This window comes from Terrapene carolina, unplaced genomic scaffold (assembly GCF_002925995.2).
Source record: "Terrapene carolina triunguis isolate 2854851 unplaced genomic scaffold, T_m_triunguis-2.0 Scaffold706, whole genome shotgun sequence".
Lineage (NCBI taxonomy): Eukaryota > Metazoa > Chordata > Testudines > Emydidae > Terrapene > Terrapene triunguis.
In genome coordinates this window covers 2,180,162-2,202,750 of record NW_020665057.1, presented here as the reverse complement: position 1 = coordinate 2,202,750, position 22,589 = coordinate 2,180,162, and the positions used below count along the sequence as shown (strand labels likewise).

The following is a 22,589-nucleotide window of genomic DNA, read 5'->3' as shown; positions in this document are numbered from 1 at the left end:
ACTGACAAAATAGCACTGCCTATTGTTGCTTTAGACCAGCGGTTCTCAAACTGTGGGTTGGGAACCCCAAAGTGGATCGCAACCCTGTTTTAATGGCATTACCAGGGCTGCCGTTAGACTTGCTGGGGCTGAAGCCTGAGCCCAAGCGCCACCACCCAGGACCCAAGGGCCTGGGTGGCAGGGCTCAGGTTACAGGCCCCTTGCCTGGGTCTGAAGCCCTTGGGCTTTGGCCCTCCTGCCCGTGGCAGTACGGCTCAGGCTTCGCGCCCCAGTGGAGCTCGGGCGGGCTCAGGCTTCGGTCCCCCCTCCTGAGTTCATGTAGTAATTTTTGTTGTCTGAAGGGGGTCGCAGTGCAATGAAGTTTGAGAACCCTGCTTTAAACAATGCAAAATGTATGTCTAAAGCAGCTGAAGAAAAATTAAATTGGGAGCCTAGGTCCCCTCTAGGTTTTGGAAGTAGCAAATGTTGTCACTGTTCAAAAAATTGTAAAAACACACTTTTTGTTTATTTTAAGCCAAATGTTATATGCTGTTTCTCCCATCTGCCCATGGGAAGTCAAAGTTTATGTATAGAAAGAATTGCCATATACAAAACTTTTGCAACAATAAATGTGGATAGGGGGTAGGAATCAAATTTTAGTTACCTTTCATCATAATTGTATTCATATATGAGTACATAGAAGCAGTACTGTGACTACCATTATATCCTTTATTCAAATATGTTGTATGCAGAGGAGTTGTGGGGCTGGGACACTGTAGTCAAAGATATTTTGTTGTTAAACTGTAAGAAATATGATAGTGGACTTATCTCTTCTGGGATTTTGCAAGAACACATTTTATTTTAGAGTCTTCTAAAGTGATATTTCCAAAGAGATGGATGGGAAAGCTGCTGTCTCCCAAACATGCTATTTTCAAGATACAGTTTATGGGTAATTAATTTTATTTGCCCCTAGTGTAACACAATTGTACAGAAATATGTAATTGCCTTGATCTCTACACTGATGAAACTAAACAACACAGTTGCTTTGCACTAACTGATGGAATTAATGCTAATAATATTGTGCTAGCCCAGGTCACTGCATGCCAGAGGCAGACACTGGATAAAATGTTGTGGGGGGTTATGGTTTTTTTCCCCTGATTTGCCAATTAGATCAGAGAGCTCAGATGAAAACCAGCTTCTCCCTGTCTGTGTAGCAATTTTATTGTGAGTCTCATGATATTTGGTGTTTTTCTTATAGCCCCTGTCTTGTGATTATATGAGTATCTCAGGTTTCATATAAAATTAAATTTCTAGCCCTAACAGTTGCAGAGAAAAACAAATATGTGAAAACAAATATCAAAAGGCAAAAAGCACAAAAGAACATCAAATGTATGTTTTTTGTTGTAAAAATCTCATGATTTTGTGGGGTGGGAAATAGCGTTCTCTCTCTGACAGCAAGTGGAATAAGCTTCTGCTGATCTTTCCCCTCACATGGTATTTGGGTCAGCCAATCTAAGACACAGGAGAAAGATTGTGTGTCTTACTCTATGTGAGCTTTGTGAACTCAGAATGCGCCTGCAAACAGATTCATTGATAACTAGATAGATAGTTTGGGCACAAACAACATTCTTTGTTATCTTCTTTGTTTTGCATTGAACAAGACTGTTTTTATATCTACTTTATCACATGTTGCCAGGAAAGTGAGGCTGTCCCACCACTCTTTCCAGATATATATAGACAATGTTTACAATAGTCCCTCCCCTCAAATTTCCCTATCTGAAGCAGGAAATATCTGACAAGTTCAAACCAAATGCTGACCTAAGAAATTCAAATCTGACAGTGTGTCTCAAATTTCATTTTCTCAGTGACTTCACTTACAGTATAATGGTAACAATTACGAGGCTTATTTTGGATTTTCCAAATATTTCACTCCAGGTTGATACATTTCTGTCTTCTTGGAACAAGGATGCAGAATCATGGGGCTTTTCTTCCTGAATACTTTTTTTCCGGTTCAGTTATGTCCATGTGCTTCTCAAGGATCTGCCAGCCAGAACCTGACACTATGCCACTTTCTGACCATGCACATGTGTGTGATATTTTTGCCTAAAGAAAAGAATATGATTTCAAATATGAACATTTCCAGTCCTCCTCCTGAAGAAGTAAAGTAACCCCCACACACTCCGTGTTTATCTCCTGGTCTATGGTAGATGTTTTCTATTAAACTTGCTTCCACTTTTGGACAGAGATTGAGCCAATTGGTGTCAAAAGTTTGGGTCCTAAATCCACGTTTAAGCACCAAAAGAGAAGTAGCCTATATTTCAAAGGTGCTGACCACCTACAGCTGGCATGGATCTCAGTGGGATTTGTGGGTACTCTGGTATAGCAGTAGAGTTCCTGGTCTTCCACAGTTACCAGAGAGGACCAAGATATGGTGCATCAGGGAGTTTAGACATAGGAACTTCCCGGTTAGGGAGTTCTCTAGGTGCTGCTTAAAGCATGGATCTTTGTGTCTATATCCTTAGACTACATGGCTTCAGAAATGAATGAATCCCTCTCTCTAAAGATGGAGTAAAGGAAAGATGAGACCCCCACATTCCAGAGCAGTGAAAATGGAAAATCAGGGAGGAGACTTGTGAAAGCTGCAGCAGGAAGGAGGCAGAATCTTGTCTCAGCACAGCAATGGAGCCCAGAGTACAAATGGCCCTGTGAGAGAAGTCTGATTTTGGCAACTCAGGCAGCTGAGATCCATAGATTTGAACAATTCTAGATGACTTCTGTTTTAACAAAGAAAGCACTAAAATTCAATGTAATGCCCTGATATTTGCCATGGGTGATGCTGCTGCTGATATACTGTGCACGCTGCTCCTCATTGGAGGATGATAATGCCACTATATAAAGCCATGGTGTGCCCACACCTAGAAAACTGCATTCAGTTCTGGTTGCCCAATCTCAAAAAAGGTACATTAGAGTTGGAAAAAGTACAGAGAATGGCAACAAAAATTATTAGGAATAGGGAACAACTTCCATATGAAGAGAGATTAAAAAGACTGGAACTGTTCAGCTAAGAAAAGAGACAACTAAGGGGGGGGGGTATGATAGAAGTCTATAAAATCATGAATGGCATGGAGAAAGTAAAGTAGGAAGTGTTATTTCCCCCTCCACATAACACAAGAACTAGGGGGTCACCTAATGAAATTAACAGGCAGCAGGTTTAACACAAACAAAAAAAAGTACTTCTTCACACAACGCACAATCAACCTGTGGAACTCATTGCCAAGGCACATTGTGAAGATCAAGATATAAGTTGGTTGACAGGGGATAAGTCCATCCTTCATGAACCCATGCTCTAGGTGTCCCTAAGCCTCTGACTGTCAGAAACTGGGACTGGACACTCAATAAATTGCCCTGTTCATTCCCAGCCACTGTCGGAAGACAGGCTTCTGGACTAGATGGGCCATTGGTCTGACCCAGTATGGCCATTCTGATGTTATCTTCTTATAAGGAAAAGATAAAATACTCCAAAGTGAAAGAGGCTTTTGATGCCCATTTCATAGGCAGACAGAATATTACATATGAAAGGGCCAAATTTAGTAGGAGGTGCCAGCCACAAGGGAAAAGTCTCAGACTTTTATTACTGCAGTTCATAGTCTTGTTTAACGTTCAAAATATGGAATAGAAGAATTAATAAGAGATACCAGTTTATCAGTACAGCTTCAGTTAGACCCAGCTCTCACACTAGCAAAAGTAAGAATCCAAGAAGATGTAAAGAAACAGCTTTGTCACTTGCATACTAACAATATATGGGAAACTGCTTCAGACAAAATTAACACAGTAATGAGAAAAAGACCCAAATGTAAAAGGAGCAGTCAGACCAAATTTATACCATAAGAACAGTGCACAACTGGAGAGTGGGAGACCGAAGAAACCTTAATAGGAGTGAAGCTTAGAAAAGCTATAGAAGATGTGGCAAGACACAGCTTGCAACTATGTCCAGCTAACAAGGCGGAAGGTAGGAGATGCCACAAAATGGGACACTGTGCAATAGCATGCAGATCGCCAAGAGTAGTGGAAACAATCCAAGAGGGAGTGTTATCAGATAACAATGAGTGCATACTTCTAGGGACTATATTCCCAAAAGAACAGAGAACACTGGGTGCACAAGCATGAATATCAATGGTTGAGACTGTAAATTTAAAATGGATACAGGGGCAGCAGTAACTGCATTCCCAAAAAAGATAATACTTGATTCCAGGATGGAGCTCTGCAAAGACCAAATAAGATTCTATGTGGGGCTATGTAGTAGGGTGCACTCTGCTCCTGTCTTCTAGCATCACATAAATGACTAACTCCAGTGATTGTGTATCCACACCATGCTGTTTGTTTATGTTCCCTCCACTAACACCTTTATGGTCCTGTGCAGTAATGCTGTGTAGTGTCCCCTGTGTTTCCAGCCCTTTCCCTAGGGCCCGAGAGGACCAGAGATCTCCCTTTCCAGAGATGTCAGTGAGACTGGGCTTAGCAAGCCTAGTTCTTCTCTCCCTCACTTCCTTCCTGTGCCCTTCTTATCAGTCTTGAGCTGATGGGCTAATTGGCTCTTTAACTCACCCAGCCTCCTCAATTAATTGGATAATTAGCTTCAATTACCCAGTCAGCCTTCTCCATAGGAACTAATTGGGGTCAGGGTGCAAACTCACTTGCTAACTGTCACCAGCTAGTAACATTATATTGAATGTTTGTGGCCAGTGCCATGGGAAACTGGAGAAAGGACGGAAAGTTCTTCAACAAGTAATATGTAATATAAAGATAGACAACTCCTCTACTAGGATTACCAGCAGTACAAGGACTACACCTAGCAGAGAAACTGGAATGCATTAATCGCAGAAAGTAAGCTATGCAGGAGATGTATTCTCACATCTTCACAGGGCTCGGATAGCTGTCAAGGGAATACAAAATAAAACTGGTGCCATCAACAACTCCCTTTGCTCTTACAGCCCCATGGCACATCCCTATACCCTTGCTAGGGAAAGTCAAAGAAGAATTAAAGAGAATAGAAGACATGGGGGTTATTTCCCAGATAGAAGAACCCACAGATTGGTGTGCAGGGGTGGTTATAGTATCAAAGCCGAATGGCAAAATCCAGATTTGTGTAGCCCTTACACAACCTAGTAAAAGCATGTGCAGAAAAAGATGTACACTTCCCACAGTGGATCAGACATTAGCTCAGTTATCAGAAGCCAAAGCCTTCTCAAAATTAGATGGTACGGCACACACCTAGCAAATCCCTCTTGCTAAAGAACCTATGCCATTAACAAGGCATTAACCTATGCCAGTACCTCCCCATTTGGAAGGTACTGTTTCAGTCATCTTCCATTTGGCATACCTTCAGGACAGAGGAAAAGCACTACCTGATCTGAGACCCAGGAACAGAGTTTGGCTCAAAAGCTCTCAAACATTTGGAACTATTAAGAACTTAGCGGAAACTCCCAGATCCTACCTAGTGGAGACTCCAAAGAGGACTTCTCTGGCAAAATCAGGTTCATCTTCAATATTTTCCAACACAACAAAGAGAGGATCTGGGTCCTGTGAGTATTTGTCAGGAAGTGAGCCCCCTCCACAGAGAACACCGTGCACAAACTCAACAGAAGTGAGAACACACTCTGGAAGACTGATCAAACCTCCTCAAAGACTTGATCCTTAGAATACTGCTTAGTACTATTTAAATACAATTGATAAGAGGACATAATTGTGTAAATAGTTTTAAGGAATTTGTAGTTTATTTTGAACTGTTGTGTGTATATACATGGCTTTATAATTATATTTTAATATTTTATTATAAATAAATGGAGATGAATGTTTATAGAGTTTCTGGTCCTCCAGAGTTACCAGAGAGGATCAGGCTGCGTTGGCAGCAGGGAGCTTAATAAATGTAGGAATTCCAGGCTAGGACATCCTCTAGTTGCTGTTTAAAACATGGCTCTTTGGCCTGGTCTACACTATGACTTTAATTCGGATTTAGCAGCGTTAAATCGAATTAACCCTGCACCCGTCCACACAACGGAGCCATTTATTTCGAAATAAAGGGCTCTTAAAATCGATTTCTGTACTCCACCCCGACGAGCGGAGTAGCGCCAAAATCGATTTTGTCATTTCGAATTAGGGTTAGTGTGGCCGCAATTCGATGGTATTGGCCTCCGGGAGCTGTCCCAGAGTGCACCATTGTGACCGCTCTGGACAGCAATCTGAACTCGCATGCACTGGCCAGGTAGACAGGAAAAGCCCCAGGAAAATTTGAATTTCATTTCCTGTTTGCCCAGCGTGGAGAGCACAGGTGACCACAGATAGCTCAGCTCATCAGCACAGGTAACCATGCAGGCTGATAATCGAAAAAGAGCACCAGCATGGACCGTACGGGAGGTACTGGATCTGATCGCTATATGCGGAGAGGATTCAGTGCTAGCAGAACTTCGTTTGAAAAGACGAAATGCCAAAACTTTTGAAAAAATCTCCAAGGGCATGATGGAGAGAGGCCACAATAGGGACTCAGATCAGTGCCGCGTGAAAGTCAAGGAGCTCAGACAAGCCTATCAAAAAACAAAGGAGGCAAACGGTCGCTCCGGGTCAGAGCCGCGGACATGCCGCTTCTACGCCGAGCTGCATGCGATTCTAGGGGGGGCCGCCACCACTACCCCACCTGTGACCGTGGATTCCGGGTCGGGGATAGTCTCATCAGCTACACCTGAGGATTCTGCGGATGGGGAAGAGGAGGAGAAGGAGGAGGAGGACGAGCTTGCAGAGAGCACCCAGCACTCCGTTCTCCCCAACAGCCAGGATCTTTTTCTCAGCCTGACTGAAGTACCCTCCCAAGCCTCCCAAGCCAGTAGCCAAGACCATGACCCCATGGAAGGGACCTCAGGTGAGTTTACCTTTTAAAATATAAAACATGGTTTAAAAGCAAGCGTTTTTTAATGATTAATTTGCCCTGAGGACTTGGGATGCATTCGCGGCCAGTGCAGCTACTGGAAAAGTCTGTTAACGTGTCTGGGGATGGAGCGGAAATCCTCCAGGGACATCTCCATGAAGCTCTCCTGGAGGTACTCCAAAAGCCTTGCCACAAGGTTTCTGGGCAGTGCAGCCTTATACCTCCTCCATGGTAGGACACTTGACCACGCCATGCTTGCAGCAAGTAATCTGGTATCATTGCCTGACAAAGCCTGGCAGCGTATGGTCCCGGTGTTTGCTGGCATTCAAGCAACATCCGTTCTTTATCTTGCTATGTAATCCTCAGGAGAGTGATATCGCTCATGGTAACCTGGTTGAAATATGGGAACTTAATTAAGGGGACAGAGGTGGCCGTTCCTACTGGGCTGTTTGCCTGTGGCTGAAAAGAAATCCTTCCCTGCAGTTAGCCAAGCACGGGGGGGGGGGGGGGGAATTGGCCCTGAGCTTTTCGCGTTTGGCTAGCAGGGATCTTCCCTGTTACCAGCCACGCGGTCGGGGGAAGGGTACATTGATCATCCCAGGGAATTCATGGCGGGAGGGGGGGGCGGGGGGGTTAGTTTGGTTTCTGCAGGGATCTTCCCTGATACCTGCCACACGGTGGGGGGAGGGATAAAGCAATCATCCCAGAGAATTGGATGGGGGGGGTTAGTTTGTTTTCTGCTGCTGAAGGTTAACAGGAAAACCGCAGCAGTCAACAGGCTTTGCTTGGTATGTGGGAAAGGAGGGCGCAGAAGCCGAAAGACAATGGCTTACCATGGCTGCCTGCAAGCTGAATTCTGTTGCCCGGACCTGCGTCTGTGATCTCTAACACCAAAGCCACAGGCACTCAATATTAAGATGGAAAATGCGACCTTGTACTGAAATCACATGTGCTATGTAATGTGAATAGTGTTTTTCACCATGAAAGAGTATAAGCATTGTTCTGTAAAATGTATCATTTTAAAAACTTCTCTCCTTTTTTTCAACCCTCCCTCCAGCAGCTGCAAATTTTTCAAGCCTCCCTCCTCCGTCCCGAAGGCTATCTCAGATAAGGCGGCGTAGAAAGAGGACACGAGACGACATGTTCACAGAAATAATGGAATCCACCCACAATGAAAGAGCTCATTTGAATGAGTGGAAGGACACTGTATCTAAATTTAGGAAAGATGCCAGTGAACGTGAGGTCTTGAGGGACGCTCGAGATGAGAGGTGGCAGGCTGCAACGCTGGGGCTGCTGCGTGAGCAAACGGACATGCTCCGGCGTCTGGTGGAGCTTCAGGAACGGCAGCAGGATGACAGAGTGCCGCTGCAGCCGCTGTATAACCTCCCTCCCCCCTCACCATGTTCCATATCCTCCTCACCCAGACGTGTAAGAACGCGGGGGGGGGAGGCTCTGTGCACCCTCCCACTCCACCCCAGTGGACAGCCCAACCAAAAGGCTGTCATTATATTGAATTTGTTCAGTGGCCTTTTACTTCCCTCCTATCCTCCTCCCAAACCTCACCCAGATTACCTTCTTGGTTCTCTCCCTATGTTTATAATCACTTAATAAAAAATACATGATTTTTAAACGATAGTGACTTTATTTCCTTTGAAAGAAAGCTGGGGGAACGGGGAGGGTGGGTTGCTTACAGAGAATGAATGAGTCAATAAAGGGGGCTGGTTTTCATGAAGGGAGAAACAAACAGAAATTTCACACTGTAGCCTGGCCAGTCATGAAACTGGTTTTCAAAGCTTCTCTGATGCACAGCGCTTCCTGGTGTGCTCTTCTAATCGCCCTGGTGTCTGGCTGTGCGTAATCAGCAGCCAGGCGATTTGCCTCAGCCTCCCTCCCTGCCATAAAGGTCTCCCCCTTACTTTCACAGAGATTGTGGAGCACACAGCAAGCAGAAATAACAATGGGGAGATTTCTTTGGCTGAGGTCAGAGCGAGTCAGTAGCGATCACCAGCGACCTTTTAAACGGCCAAATGCACATTCTACCACCATTCTGCACTTGCTCAGCCTGTAGTTAAACAGCTCCTGACTCCTGTCCAGGCTGCCTGTGTATGGCTTCATGAGCCATGGCATTAAGGAGTAGGCTGGGTCTCCAAGAATAACTATTGGCATTTCAACATCCCCAACGGTCAATTTCTGGTCCGGGAAGTAAGTCCCTTGCTGCAGCCCTTTAAACAGAGTAGTGTTCCTGAAGACGCGAGCATCATGAACCCTTCCCGGCCAGCCCGCGTTGATGTTGGTGAAACGTCCCTTGTGATACACAAGTGCTTGCAGCACCATTGAAAAGTACCCCTTGCGATTTATGTACTGGGTACCCTGGTGCTCCGGTGCCAAGATAGGGATGTGGGTTCCATCTATCGCCCCACCACAGTTAGGGAATCCCATTGCAGCAAAGCCATCCACTATGACCTGCACATCTCCCAGAGTCACTAGCTTTTGTAGCAGCACCTCAGTGATTGCTTTGGCTACTTGCATCACAGCAGCCCCCACAGTAGATTTGCCCACTCCAAATTGATTCCCCACTGACCGGTAGCTGTCTGGCTTTGCAAGCTTCCACAGGGCTATTGCCACTCGCTTCTCAACTGTGAGGGCTGCTCTCATCTTGGTATTCTGGCACTTCAGGGCAGGGGAAAGCAAGTCACAAAGTTCCAAGAAAGTGCCCTTACACATGCGAAAGTTTCGCAGCCACTGGGAATCGTCCCACACCTGCAACACTATGCGGTCCCACCAGTCTGTGCTTGTTTCCCGGGACCAGAATCGGCGTTCCACGGCTATAACCTGCCCCATTAACAGCATGATCTCCAAAGCACCGGGTCCCGCGGTTCGATAGAATTCCATGTCTATATCCTCGTCGCCGCGCTGCTGTAGCCTGCTCCTTGCCGCCTGGTTTTCCAGGTTCTTGTTCAGCATAAACTGCACATTAAGGCGCGAGGTATTTACAATGTTCATGACTGCTGTCTTGAGCTGAGCGGGCTCCATGCTTGCCGTGGTATGGCGTCTGCACTGTTCACCCAGGAAAAAGGCGCGAAACGGTTGTCTGCCGTTGCTTCCTGGAGAGGGGGGAGGATATACCCAGAACCACCCGCGACAATGTTTTTGGCCCCATCAGGCATTGGGATCTCAACCCAGAATTCCAATGGGCGGAGGAGACTGTGGGAACTATGGGATAGCTATGGGATAGCTACCCACAGTGCAACGCTCCAGAAATCGACACTAGCCCCGGTACATGGACGCACACCGCCGAATTAATGTGCTTAGTGTGGCTGCATACATTCGACTTAATACAATCGGTTTTCCAAATTCGAATTATATAAATTCGGATTAATCCCGTAGTGTAGACATATCCTTTGTGTTTATGTCCTCCCACTACAGGTGCTCATCATCTTTGAAAGTCGGCTGCTTATAATTTGTGCTTTGTTACTTGTCTGATACATTCATCCTACTCTAGGACATCAAGCTGAACTACATAAATGTGTACACTTACGTACATTAACAATCATTTGAATCATTCTGAGAATTCCACTGTCATGGAGGGAGGCTCCTTTTTTTGTTTACATTTCATGGTCTCACTTTATACTAAGGGTACATCTATAAATAATTTTAAAGGGTTAATAGAAATTCATAGATGTTGGCTCAGTTGTTATAGAATATTGAGTCTAACCAGTAACTAGACAGCTTATAACCAGATAAAATACTTTCGACTGACTTCACGTAATTTATCAGTTAAATGATTCAGTAATGTTTTAAGCATGTATTAACCCTTTATAAATGATCACTTAACATAAAGTGTGACCCTTTTATACTAGCTCATTCATATGATGAAAGATTTTGAAGTATATTTCAAAGCCATTTTAGAGTCTTTTAAGTTGGGCTCCCAAAATCATCAGATACTTTTGATAATTTTGGCCATAAAAACCAGGCAGCGACAGTAGTTCAACATCCAAGGGCACAGTCCTGGAAACCCTTATTCATGTGGGTAGTTCTTGCTCACTAGAGTAGTCCATGAAATCAGTTATGCTAAATTGCTTGAGTATGGATTACTCTCATGTGTCTGTTGTAGGTGGACATAAAACAATGCAAAGGTTAAGGAGTTATTTTGGTCATCTAGAAAATTTCTTAGAAACCTCCAGGTTGCTAGCTTGTGTTGCTATTCCCAGGCATCCCATGGAGGATTCTTTACTGCAGTGTTTTCAATTAGCTCCATCCACAATTAGGATTCTTGCCCTTCTATCCTTGAGTTTCTTAATTACCAGTCAATCCAAATACTGTACCAATGCAGTAGACAATATTGGGTAACCAATCACAGCTTTGAGGAAAAGAGTCTGTGCACTGTGAAGAACTGTAGTGGTCTCTGCTGCAGATGAACCTCTTTTTATGCAAACTTTATAATTTTCTTCTAATCTCTTTCCTCTATCAGCATCCCAGTTACCTGTTCCAACTTATGTTGAGTAGGTTAATTTCCCCCCCCCACACACACATGAGTTTACAAGCAAACTGTAAGTAAGCTAGACAAATCATTTAGCACTTTTAATGGATTCCAACTGTGACTGCAGATGGGTGTTTGTAAAATTCAATTTGGAAATTGGCATTGTTTTTACATGTATGTATTTTTACTGCAGTTGTCCAAATAACGTGTTAAATGCAGGAAAATTGCTCTCTATTTACTAACACGCAGTTTGCAGTCCCCTATGCAGCTTAGCTGCCTTTTTTCCCCCCATCCTCTCAAGGTTCTATTACTCTTAACTGGACTGAATTATATTTTTTCTGTGATGTGGGATGGCATTTAGCTTGTTTTAGACGTACACATTTCCTGGTTCTCTGACATTTTGGGATATAAGAAAAAAAAGTATTTACTCAGTTGTTTCACAATTTTAAAAATATGTGCTAAGGAGACTTAGCACTAGACATTTGAAAGCAAACTGATTTTTCCTTTTCACACAAGTGAAATCAAAATAAGGCTGAGCTATTGAGAGCCTATCTGAACATAACACCTGCAGTGCTGGGACTGAATTGTTGGTCCTATAGTTCTAGACATACTAAACAGGACTTTAAACACATGAGTCAATGGAAAATGTACATTATGGATCATCTATAGAAGGATTTTATATTATTTGTGAGCAGTAACAAGCCAATAAAGTGCAACACTCACACAACTACAGAGTGTATCTGATTTTGCTCCCACTGAAGTCAATGACTAAAACCTCTCATTAATGTTATTTGAGTCAGGACTGGACCTTTAATGATTCCTGAGGAGTGAGACAGATTTTCCTGATTTAGGGGACTAAACAGCAAGTACCATACAGTAAATCCTGGAGCTTGGCCAGACAAACTGAGCGGACCTGAAGGAAACAAGATTTGTCTCTCTTTTGAGCACAGCAGATAAGATCAGTCCTGAAGGAGAAGGAGTCCAGTGTCTCTGAAAACCATTACACATCAGGTATTCTGGTGCCTGCTCCAGCTCTGATTAAATCAGTGGAAAGACTACCATTAACTTTAATAGGAGTTGGGTCAGTCCAAACTAATACCTAGAAAAATTTTCAGTAGGCATATGATTGCTCTAATATGGTCACAACAACCCAAATAGCAAAGTTTAATGATGAAAGTTAAGAATTAACTGCCACCTAAAGATTCTTAAAATCAGAAATCTAAATTCAGAACTCAATGCAGAGGATGAATAATTCACAAGTCATTCTTGCAGGTGGTGACTTAATTGAATTTTTTTTTTTTGAATACACATATTTACTTGTCATCAGTTCTTAGCTGTATTTACATATATCCATTTCTAGATATGTATATCCTATCTTGTAATTACTTTCCAAGTGTTGATTTGGTGTTTATGATGGATGAGATAATAACAGTTTTCAACTGGCTGTTATGATGAACAAGCATAGAGTTAATTTTTTTGCACTAAATCTTTTCTGTTGATTTGCATTTCTGATTCACAAACACACACATCCCATTTATTTTTGTTGAATTAGTCATTTGTGGCATGACTTTTCAGAAGCACAGAATATCTGCTTGTTCCCACTGGTGCCAAAAGTCTTTTGAGGTCCAATCTGGAACCAAATGACGTCAGTGAGAATTTTTTGCCCTTAACTTCAGCGGGAGCAAGATTGGACATTCTATGGCTCCAATTCTATATTCACTGAATATCAACAGGCCTGTTGCTTGGAGCCCTGCTGAAGTAAATTGGCCTCTGCATGGACACAGCAGTGTCCCCCACCCCCTCACCCCACCCCGCACAGCCAATTGAAGAATCAAGGCTTATACTTGCGTGACTACATTGCACTCTGTTGGCTGGTTGCAGCTTAGTGTATATCTAAGAATCCTTCTGTTGCTGATAGCTAACATAGATTTTCCCTTAAGTCAAAATGTCAGAGCTCTTTACAGAGGTCTGTAAGTTTCACCCCCAGCTCTGCGTGTGTGTAGTTCATGTAATTTGTAGTGCTAGAAACTACTGCAAAATTATTAGTGGCCTCATTCTGAGAAGTACTGAGCACCTGCTACCCTCACTGACTTCAGTGGGATTTGCTAGTACTCAGTACATCTGAAAATTAGGTTGGGACAGTACATAGGGTAGAAAGAGAAAGAAAGAACAAACTGATGAGTAGGCAGATGCTAGGGTTGTTCACTGGAGGAGAGAGAGGAGAACACCATAATAAATCCCTAGTCATAAATTTGCTGCTGACTTAGTATTTAACTTTGTGACTGGTAAGCCAGTGAAACCTGAACAGACATGTCTTCTTTTTAAGAGTTCAAAAACAGCTAATGATGAATGATCCATATTCCTCTGAGTTTTCTTTTCCCCTTAAGAGGCTATGCTTAATATTTTCATAACAGATAAATACTATGTGGAAGTGAGCATAACCTTTAGTGTTGTTAGTCTACTTGTGATTTGCAATTTACACAACAACTGCAGTTGTTGGTGGGGAAAAAGCAATAGTTTACGAAACCCAATAGAAAACATCAGTAATTAGGGATCAGAGAGCTGGCCAAAACTACAGATTTCCAGTTCCAGGGAAATTTGGAAGCTTGGTTTTGTTCTGATTTGGACTGAAACAAAAAAATTTTTTTTTAATTTCCCATGAACCCGAAAAAGTTTCATTTCAGGAACACTGACACATGGTATTTCTAAAACAAAATATGCTCCCTGGGATCATAGGAGCTGCTGACTCGAATAGATAAGAATGTCAATTTTAGGCAGCAGCTGCTGGGGTTCTGAGGGTCTGTAGCTCTGGGGCAGCCCTACTATGCAGACTGCCCTGTGCCAGGGACTCCAGGGCTTCCAAAATCCCAGGGCTGCCTGCTTAAGAGTCAGGCAACATAGGGAACCAGCTGGCCCAGGAGCCTCATAGCCCTGGGGATTCCAGAACCAGGGCAGGGTTGCCCCACAGCCACAGACCTGGATGCTCATCCCAGCGTTCCCAGGCTCCCAGCTCCACGGCGGGGAGTTTAGAAGCTCTGATAGCCTCCATGGTTCCAGGCTTCCCATTTCAAGGCTTTGAAAACTTTAGAGCGTCAAATCAAATAAACGTACTCAGTAAATCTGAGAGCTATTTTGCTTTTCACAAAAAAGAAATACTTCTTTAAAAGACAGTGTTGGCCCATGCCTTGCAACATACTAATTAATAATGAAAACCAACCTTTGTGAATCAGTCTTTTAATTTACCAGTGTTGGTAAATGAAATGGGGGGGGAGCGTGATCAGGGAATTTAGTGGAGAAGGTGTTCATTTGGAACTCAGTTTAGAGATCAAAGCAGAGCTATGCAGTGATATGTAAAAGCACATTAACTATACAGTTGTGGACTGGAGGTTCTGGTTCTGATTTGCTTTTTCCATCAAGACAGAGATCAAAAGGCAGAAAGATTAAGTTAATTTTCACTTTTTAAAATCACCCCTCTCCCCAGCCCCCCTGCGCCTTCCATCATGTTCTTTATCCTGTGTCCTCCTGAAGAGACTGTAACTACTGAAGGGCTGTCTTTTCCTATTTTTTGATAGTTTTCTATGAGGTACCACCTTAAATGTATAGCCAACACAGTTACAGGAGAGCCAGATAGATGCTATTCTGCCTCAAGCATCACTATCAAAATCGCAAGCGGTTGCAATCATTTTCCTATCTTAGCCACACATTTCTACTAGTGCCTTCATCTTTTGTGTTGTTTGGGCAGGGGTGCAACAAGGAAATAAAGTTCCTCTCACCGTCCTCCCACCTTGCAGGGGCCAGTCACAATCTGGCCTTGTTTGTATTGCTGATTTCGTGAAACTGAAGGAAACGTATGCCTACTTAATAAAATGCATGGGTATGTATCAGTTTCTCTAGATACAGGGCAGCTCCTAAAGTAGACTGTAGCCATATACTGGTCTTGGACACCAATGTAACTTTTACAATGTGGTCATTAACTTTAAATCTAACAACAAATCTGTTGTTTGCAGCAAACGATTACTGAAGCATCCTATCTTGATCACGAGCCAAATGTGGTTTGTTATATTACTACAGGTATTTCTGTGAGACCACGGTTGTATTAATGTAGATGGAATATACAGGCCAAAGTGTTAACATAACCCAATCACTGTCCAACATTAAACAGTGTAAAATAAGGTTTAGGGTTTGGTATAAAAAGTCCTCAGCCTTCGTACCATGGCAGGCACACTGTTAAAACCCCTTTAACCTTTTACTAGATTGTAATAGTCTCTGCCGAGGTTTGACCCTCAGCAGGGCTGTGGGGTATCCCACCGCTTCACTCTGGTCCGCTGTCAGTCCTGGTCCAGCGGCAGTCTGGGACAGCAAACACACGGTTAGGGGCTCAGGCCCCTAAGCAGGGGCTGAGCCAATAGGTCAGAAAAAGCCCCGGGCCCTCAATCAGGGCGGGGCAGCAACCACGCAGTCTGGAGCTCAGGCCCTCAAACGGGCTGAGTCAAGGTTTGTAGCAGCCCAGGCCCTAGGTCAGGGCGGGGCAGCAATCAAACAGTCAGTCAGGAACCCAGGCCCTTAAGCAGGGGCTGAGCCAAGGTTTGTAGCAAGGAAGTCCCAGCCTCTCTAGGCTAGGAGGAAGGGGGAGTCTGCCACCCACGGGTTCGGTGGCAGGGGGGACGCAGGCCCTTCCACTCCACTACGTCCCAGCCCGGGGCCCTAGCAGCGGTGGAAACTCGCTGCTGTCAGTGGGGATCCTGGCCGCAACACACTGACATCGGCTCTGGCAGTGCTGCAGCCAGACTGGGGTCGGCTGCCCCCGGGCTACTTCCAGACTCCCCCTCGTAGGGTACCTGGGCCGTACTAGTGTCCTCGGTGCTCTCCACCAGCATCGGTTCCTCCGGGTAGGTAGCGAAGGGTACACTCGGCTCCTCCTCGGGATAGCAGGAAAGGGGCAGGCTTGGCTAGTCCTCCTCAGGATACCGGGCGAGGGGTAGGCTCCGCTGGCCTGGTGAGTCAGCAGGCCGGTCGCGGCCTGCTGCTGTCTCCCAAGCGGGAGCTCGGCCACAGACGTCTGCTCTCTCCGCCGGCTTGTTCTCCACTGAGCTCTGCAGGTGGGCTTTTATACTTCCGGGTCGGCGCCGTGACCTCTGAGGGGCGGGCGCCGGACCCGGTGGCTCCGCCTACGTTGGTGTTAGGGGAGGTTCGGCCCTCAGCGGGGCTGTGGGGTATCCCACCGCCTCGCTACATAGATACAGAAAAGTAGGGAAAACTGTTAAAGTATTTGGAACATAAAATGTTCATTTTAACAACATTCCTTATTCCCTTTAGCTGGAGATTAAAAAAACAAAAACAAAAAACCATCTTCTTTGCCATGGTTTTAGCTTAGTGGTTCTCCCCCAACCTCATTCTTAGTTACAGAACGTAGTGTATGTCTATACTGCAATTAGACACGCATGACTGGCCCATGCCAGCTGATTCAGGCTACATGGCTATTTAATTGCAGTGTCAACTTTTGGGCTCGGGCTGCAGCCCAAGCTCTGGGACCCTCCTACCTCACAGGGTCCTAGAGCCTGGGCTCCAGCCCTGGCCCAAATGTCTACACTGCAATTAAATAACCCCTTAGCCCAAGCCCTGCAAGCCTGAGTCCGCTGGCACAGGCCAGCCGGGGGGGTTAATTGCAGTGTAGACATACAGTAAGACCCTGAACCAACTTCCATTCAAGCAAATGGGGGAGGTGGGAAACAACACCTCCCACTGACTTTAATGGGAGCTGGGTCATATCACTGATCATTTGAGGAATATAATGCCATTGGGCCTTCCCAAGACAAGAAAATAACTATCTTCTTTTCACTCCTTTGCACAAGCTGGTTTGATACAGGAACACAGTCATCACTGAAGATTTCTCACATGAAGGATTTTTGTTTGTTTTTTGTACAGATACATGGCCATTATCGATCCCCTGAAGCCCAGACTGTCTGCAACTGTAACGAAGGTGGTCATTGGCGGTATATGGATTTTGGCTTTCCTGCTTGCATTTCCCCAGTGCCTCTACTCCATAACCAAAGTGATGCCTGGAAGAACTCTTTGCTATGTAGCATGGCCAGGTGGTCCAAAACAGCACTTTACGTAAGCTTTTCTGCTTTTAAACTCAGGCATGGCTAGATCTAAACTGCAGGCTTATTTTAATTTTGCAGAGGGACGGCAAGAATAACTTGCAGGCCAAGAAACCAAGCCCTGTACCTATCCCATACTCACAATGTGGGTTACAGAGATTTTCAGCCATATCCTCATCTGGTGTAAATTAACATAGCGCTACAGAAGACAATGGAGCTACACTGATTTACACCACCTAAGGACCTAGCCATTAATCTGCATGAGTTTGGGATGGTGCATTACTTATGAGTGACAAATTTATATGGAAGGAGATCTTCTTTCCATTTACCTGTCAAGACCAAAGTTAAAATTCTGTGTTTGCTCTTCAATAGCAGTTCACTACACTGCCACAAAAACTAGGACTTACATTACATAAGTTTTGGAGGTATCCCCATGCACTGCAGGGTGAATGACAAAGTCTGTACTCTGATATCAATAGTTGAAGATGCCAGTTTTTCAAATATTTTGATTTAAAAAGTTGTTTATGGGTACAGTACTTTATTGTGCAATATTTGGCTACCCAGAAAACTGGTCTCGGTAACACTATTTTACAGTGTTGTAACTTCACTGATTTCAATGAGTAACTCCTGATTAATAGCAGTATGCGTTCAGAATCTGAACTATAGGTTTTAATAATGAATTCAGATCTTAAACAGTTTTCTGTCTGCTTTTAATGCAGTTTACTTAAGACTTTCATGACTGACAGTAAAAAAAAAAATACTGGGCCAAATCCCCAGCTGGTGTAAATAGGCACCATCTGAGACGCTGATCCTTTAGGTAGAGAAAATGTCTTGTTTATTTCTCAAACATTCAGAAAATTCTATCTGAATAGTGCCTCTCAAAGCATTTATCAGTTCAATTCTCTTTTATTGCAGGTATCATGTCATTGTGATTGTATTAGTGTATTGCTTTCCACTGCTTGTCATGGGTATCACTTATACCATAGTTGGAATTACCCTTTGGGGAGGAGAGATTCCAGGTGACACATCTGACAAATACCACGAGCAGCTCAAAGCTAAGAGAAAGGTACTGTTCCATTAAACCTTGCTAAGTACATTTATATTGATTTTTTTCCTGCTGAAATCACTAGCAATTATGTTGTAAAGTATTGGAAGTGTTTTATTTCAGACAGAATGGCATTTGAGACAGTTATAAAAGAACTCTCAATTAAAATCGCAATTGATTTTGACAGGGTTTTTTTTTTCCAGTGTGGTTGTTGTTCAAACAAATGATGTAAATGTTTGGATTTTAACTCTTTACTCCAATTCTAGGGGGCTCTGAGTAACATTTAGTCAGGCATACAATTGTGTCCTTGAGATGTGAAACAGAAGGACCGCCTTATTAACAGAACTAAAGTGATGATCCTGGAACTTTGGGTTCAACTTTGTCTGTTCTCTGAACAGTAGCTCTTTATTGGCCTGATCCAAAGCCAGTGGAAGTCAATGATAATCTTTCTATGACTTAATAGGTTTTCGATCTGGCGTATTTCAGTACACAGATAAGAGCTGCTTTACCTATTCATCGAATGAAGGCTATACATTAGAAATTAGCACCTTTTATAGTGAGAATCAACAAACTGATCCTTTCAATTATTTTTTCAATGTATTTCATTAGTTGTAATTACACCTCTACCTCGATATAACGCTGTCCTCGGGAGCCAAAAAATCTTACCGCGTTATAGGTGAAACTGTGTTATATCGAACTTGCTTTGATCCGCTGGAGTGCACATGCCTCCCCCCCCCCCCCCGGAGCACTGCTTTGCCGCGTTATGTCAGAATTCGTGTTATATTAGGTCGCGTTATATCGGGATAGAGGTGTATTTGTATAATCAATATTTCAGCTTATATGTTGTTAGTGAACCATTTACTTTGACAATTCTCTCAGTAGTTGTGCAATTGGTCACATGTATCAGGTTGTATTGTTTCTGCTTCTTAAATGGACGACAGAACATTCTAAGTAGGATAGTAACCGAATAAATAAGCCCTTCTGTTATTCATTTTCAGATAAAGAATTATTTGTGCTAAAATTCTTTAAAATGGATTTGAAAAGATTGGGCCCAATGATGGAACCCTAACTTGCTTTGGTGAGCACATACTCAATTAGTCTGACTGGTCATCCCAAAGTTATCCCAACATTTGTGAATAATGAACATAATCCCGTGAGTCATAACAAACTGAACAGAACACTTTGTGAAATACTCGTGAATCAGTTATTCCAACTCTCCCACCAGCTCTGCATTACAATTAAAATTCATGTAGGAGGACACCACCAAATTCTGCTTGCTACTAGTGTTACAGTGTTGTGTCTTAGACAGCCGTGACCTTGAAATACAAAAATCATGTTAATGTCAATAACTATCAGCCTTAATTAAACCCATCCATACTTGCTGGCCATCTACATATAAAACTCTGGCTTGCTACCACTCCACAATAGCGGGGGGGGAAACTCCCAAAGTCCAATGCAATATGCATTAAACCATAGGATGGATTCTTTGGTGCTTCAGTTGTTTCAAAAACATATAAAGGAACATAGAAGGAGGTTCTCCCAGACAATACAAGTGATCACACTCTTAGAATAGAGGACCTAGGAAGGGAGAGGTCAAGGCTCCCAAGGGTGTTTCTGAGCCCAGGATACATCATATAGCCCTGAGTTCCTCTTTAAATTCATGTATTGGTAGCACAGCTGTGCCTCAGGGGATAGGGTGATCATACATCCCTTTTTGGCCAGGACAGTCCCTTTTTTAAGCCCTATCCCAGGCCTCCCAACCTTTTTGATAAAACTGGGCATTTGTCCTGTTTGCTCTTGTCAGCTTGATCAATTGGCAAGAGCAAATGGGACAAATTCCCACTTTTGTCAAAAAGTGGGGTGCAGAGGAACATGCCAGGGGGCGAGAGGCAATGCCAGGCCCAACACCACTCAGGGCAGGGGGTGGGAAGGGCCCCAGGTAAGTGGCTTGGGCCAGCCCCACCTGGGGGGAGGGGGGAAGGCTCAGGCTAGCAATACTTGGTGTCCTGTTTTCCCTTTGGGAAATATAGTCACCCTACAGACGGACTAATGCAATGTCTTCTTTGTATAGTTGCAACCAGTTTCACTCACCCAAGTCCTGGATGCTTAAGGAAGTTTAGGCTACCATCTGCAAGTTGGACCCATGTCCTTAATAACTAGTAAAATCCAGTGTGGAGAACATTGGAAAGGACTTTGAACAGCTCCTTTCTGGAGGGCAAAGTGCCAGCATCTCTTAAAGAAGCAATTGTTAGGCCCTGCTCAAGCAACCATCTTTTAACAGAGTCTCTTACCAGTTATTGCCTTAACTCTATTCTTGTGGGTGGGAGCGGGGGGGGGGGGGGGGGGGAAGGTGTGGTAATTTTAAACTAAGTGAAAACTGACATGCAATTATCAAGGAAATCTGGAAAATGTACTTAATTATATTTTCCCCCATGAAGCTAAATGCTTTAGATTCATTTCAAGGAATATAAAAAGCATTTCCATAGTGCTCTATTTAGATCTTTAACAGGGTCCTTATCTCCCATAGGAGCGGGAATGAATCTGCCATTCATAATATCACCCATCCAAAAACAGGTTTCCTATGTTTACAAAATGAACTTTATTACAAAACCCTAGCAGTGGAAACTCTTTAGTGGGCAATTATTGGGCTTATTACCTATACCTCCTCATTAGGTCAGAAAAAGAAACCATGAATGGTGCCAAGGGTTTGACAGTGAAGATAAACTGAGAAATGACTGTGTGTAACGAATGCAGTTTGCAAAAGGGAGTTTGGAAGTAAACATTCAGGAAACAAGCTCCTGAACTAGGGGAGCCAAGCCTTCCCCCTTTATCAAAGAAATTCAGCACATTTGATAGTAGTGGCTAAATGAAATGAACAATTTATGTTGAACGCTAGAAGGCTTTGAAGAGAGTAGCTGGCATTTACTTTGTGTTGCTAATAGTCCAACTAAATCCGTTCAATCCTTTAAAACAATGGCCATTTAGGACTTTAAATGTACACAAGAGACAAGAAATGCCTCATTAATTAAAGGCTTTTCAACATGATGGCAAGCCCCTGTTTTCATTATACCTCTCCATATTATCTCTCTGCCTACAATGGGCATGTACTGGAATTCATGCTTTGGAAATGTACAATCAGAGGATTAATAGTGCATGGGACGTAAAGTAACTGCATCAGCAGTGTTATTAGTGGAGCCCTTAGACAGCTCTTCAGTTACACTGTTGAGGTCTCAAGTAAGATTTGTGAGGCCACTGGTATTTGGAAAGATGAATTTGTAATTGTCACTCAAAAAGTCAAAGTAATAGATCAGGCTGCAAATTAGGTTCTTATTTGTTCTTCCTGCAAAACTCAATAAAAAAAAGCTACAGCTCTGCCTTTATTCAAATGAAGAGAAACTTGGCTAGTTACCTAAACACATGGAGGGCCTGCGCTGATTGCATTTTATTATGAAGGGTAAATATACAACAGCACTAGGGGAGTTTGACATTATGCAGTGAGGTACAGATTATTGGGAATGGAAAAGCATATAAAATGCTAACAGTTAATGAACAGCTTTGTTCATAAAGAAGTCATTAGAAGTTTGCAAAGAAAGTTGTTAACACCTAAACAACATATCAAGTTATCAACAGCTTTGAAGACATTCCCAATTTCTGTCTATATGCATCACTGCAACACACCCACATTCTTCTCAAAGTAACTTCCAAATTATGTGGAATTCAAGGAAGATCACCTTACATCTAAAGATGAGTAAAACCATTCCTGGTATTTTGGAGGCCCCCAGCTTTGCAGCATTTCAAAAGTTCAGGACAATATGGGTGAATTTTAGAGACTATCAGTTTCCAAGAGAGACAGAAGAGGATCCACCACCCACATGATGCTCCAGATTAACCTGTAGACCAGTGGTCTTGCCCCCCCCCATGCCCCCCAGCTGCAGCAGCACCTGCCCCAGTATATGCTCAAAACTTGAACTAAGCCCTGCCCTGATATTAGGAACTGATTTTTGTCTTGGATTCCCCCCCACTCTCCATTTGTGAATCTCTCAGCTTCCTGTTTCAGCCAGGGCT

At 43.5% G+C, this 22,589-nt stretch overlaps 1 protein-coding gene across 1 annotated transcript in view; it reads left to right on the top strand.

The window, feature by feature from the left end:
* Positions 1-22,589, top strand: part of TACR3 (tachykinin receptor 3) — a 64,370-nt gene that overhangs the window by 16,481 nt on the left and 25,300 nt on the right. Inside the window, exons 2-3 of the mRNA XM_024203375.1 lie at positions 17,304-17,492; positions 18,395-18,545. Of these exons, the coding sequence (XP_024059143.1) occupies positions 17,304-17,492; positions 18,395-18,545 (340 nt within the window). The remainder of the gene's footprint in view (positions 1-17,303; positions 17,493-18,394; positions 18,546-22,589) is intronic.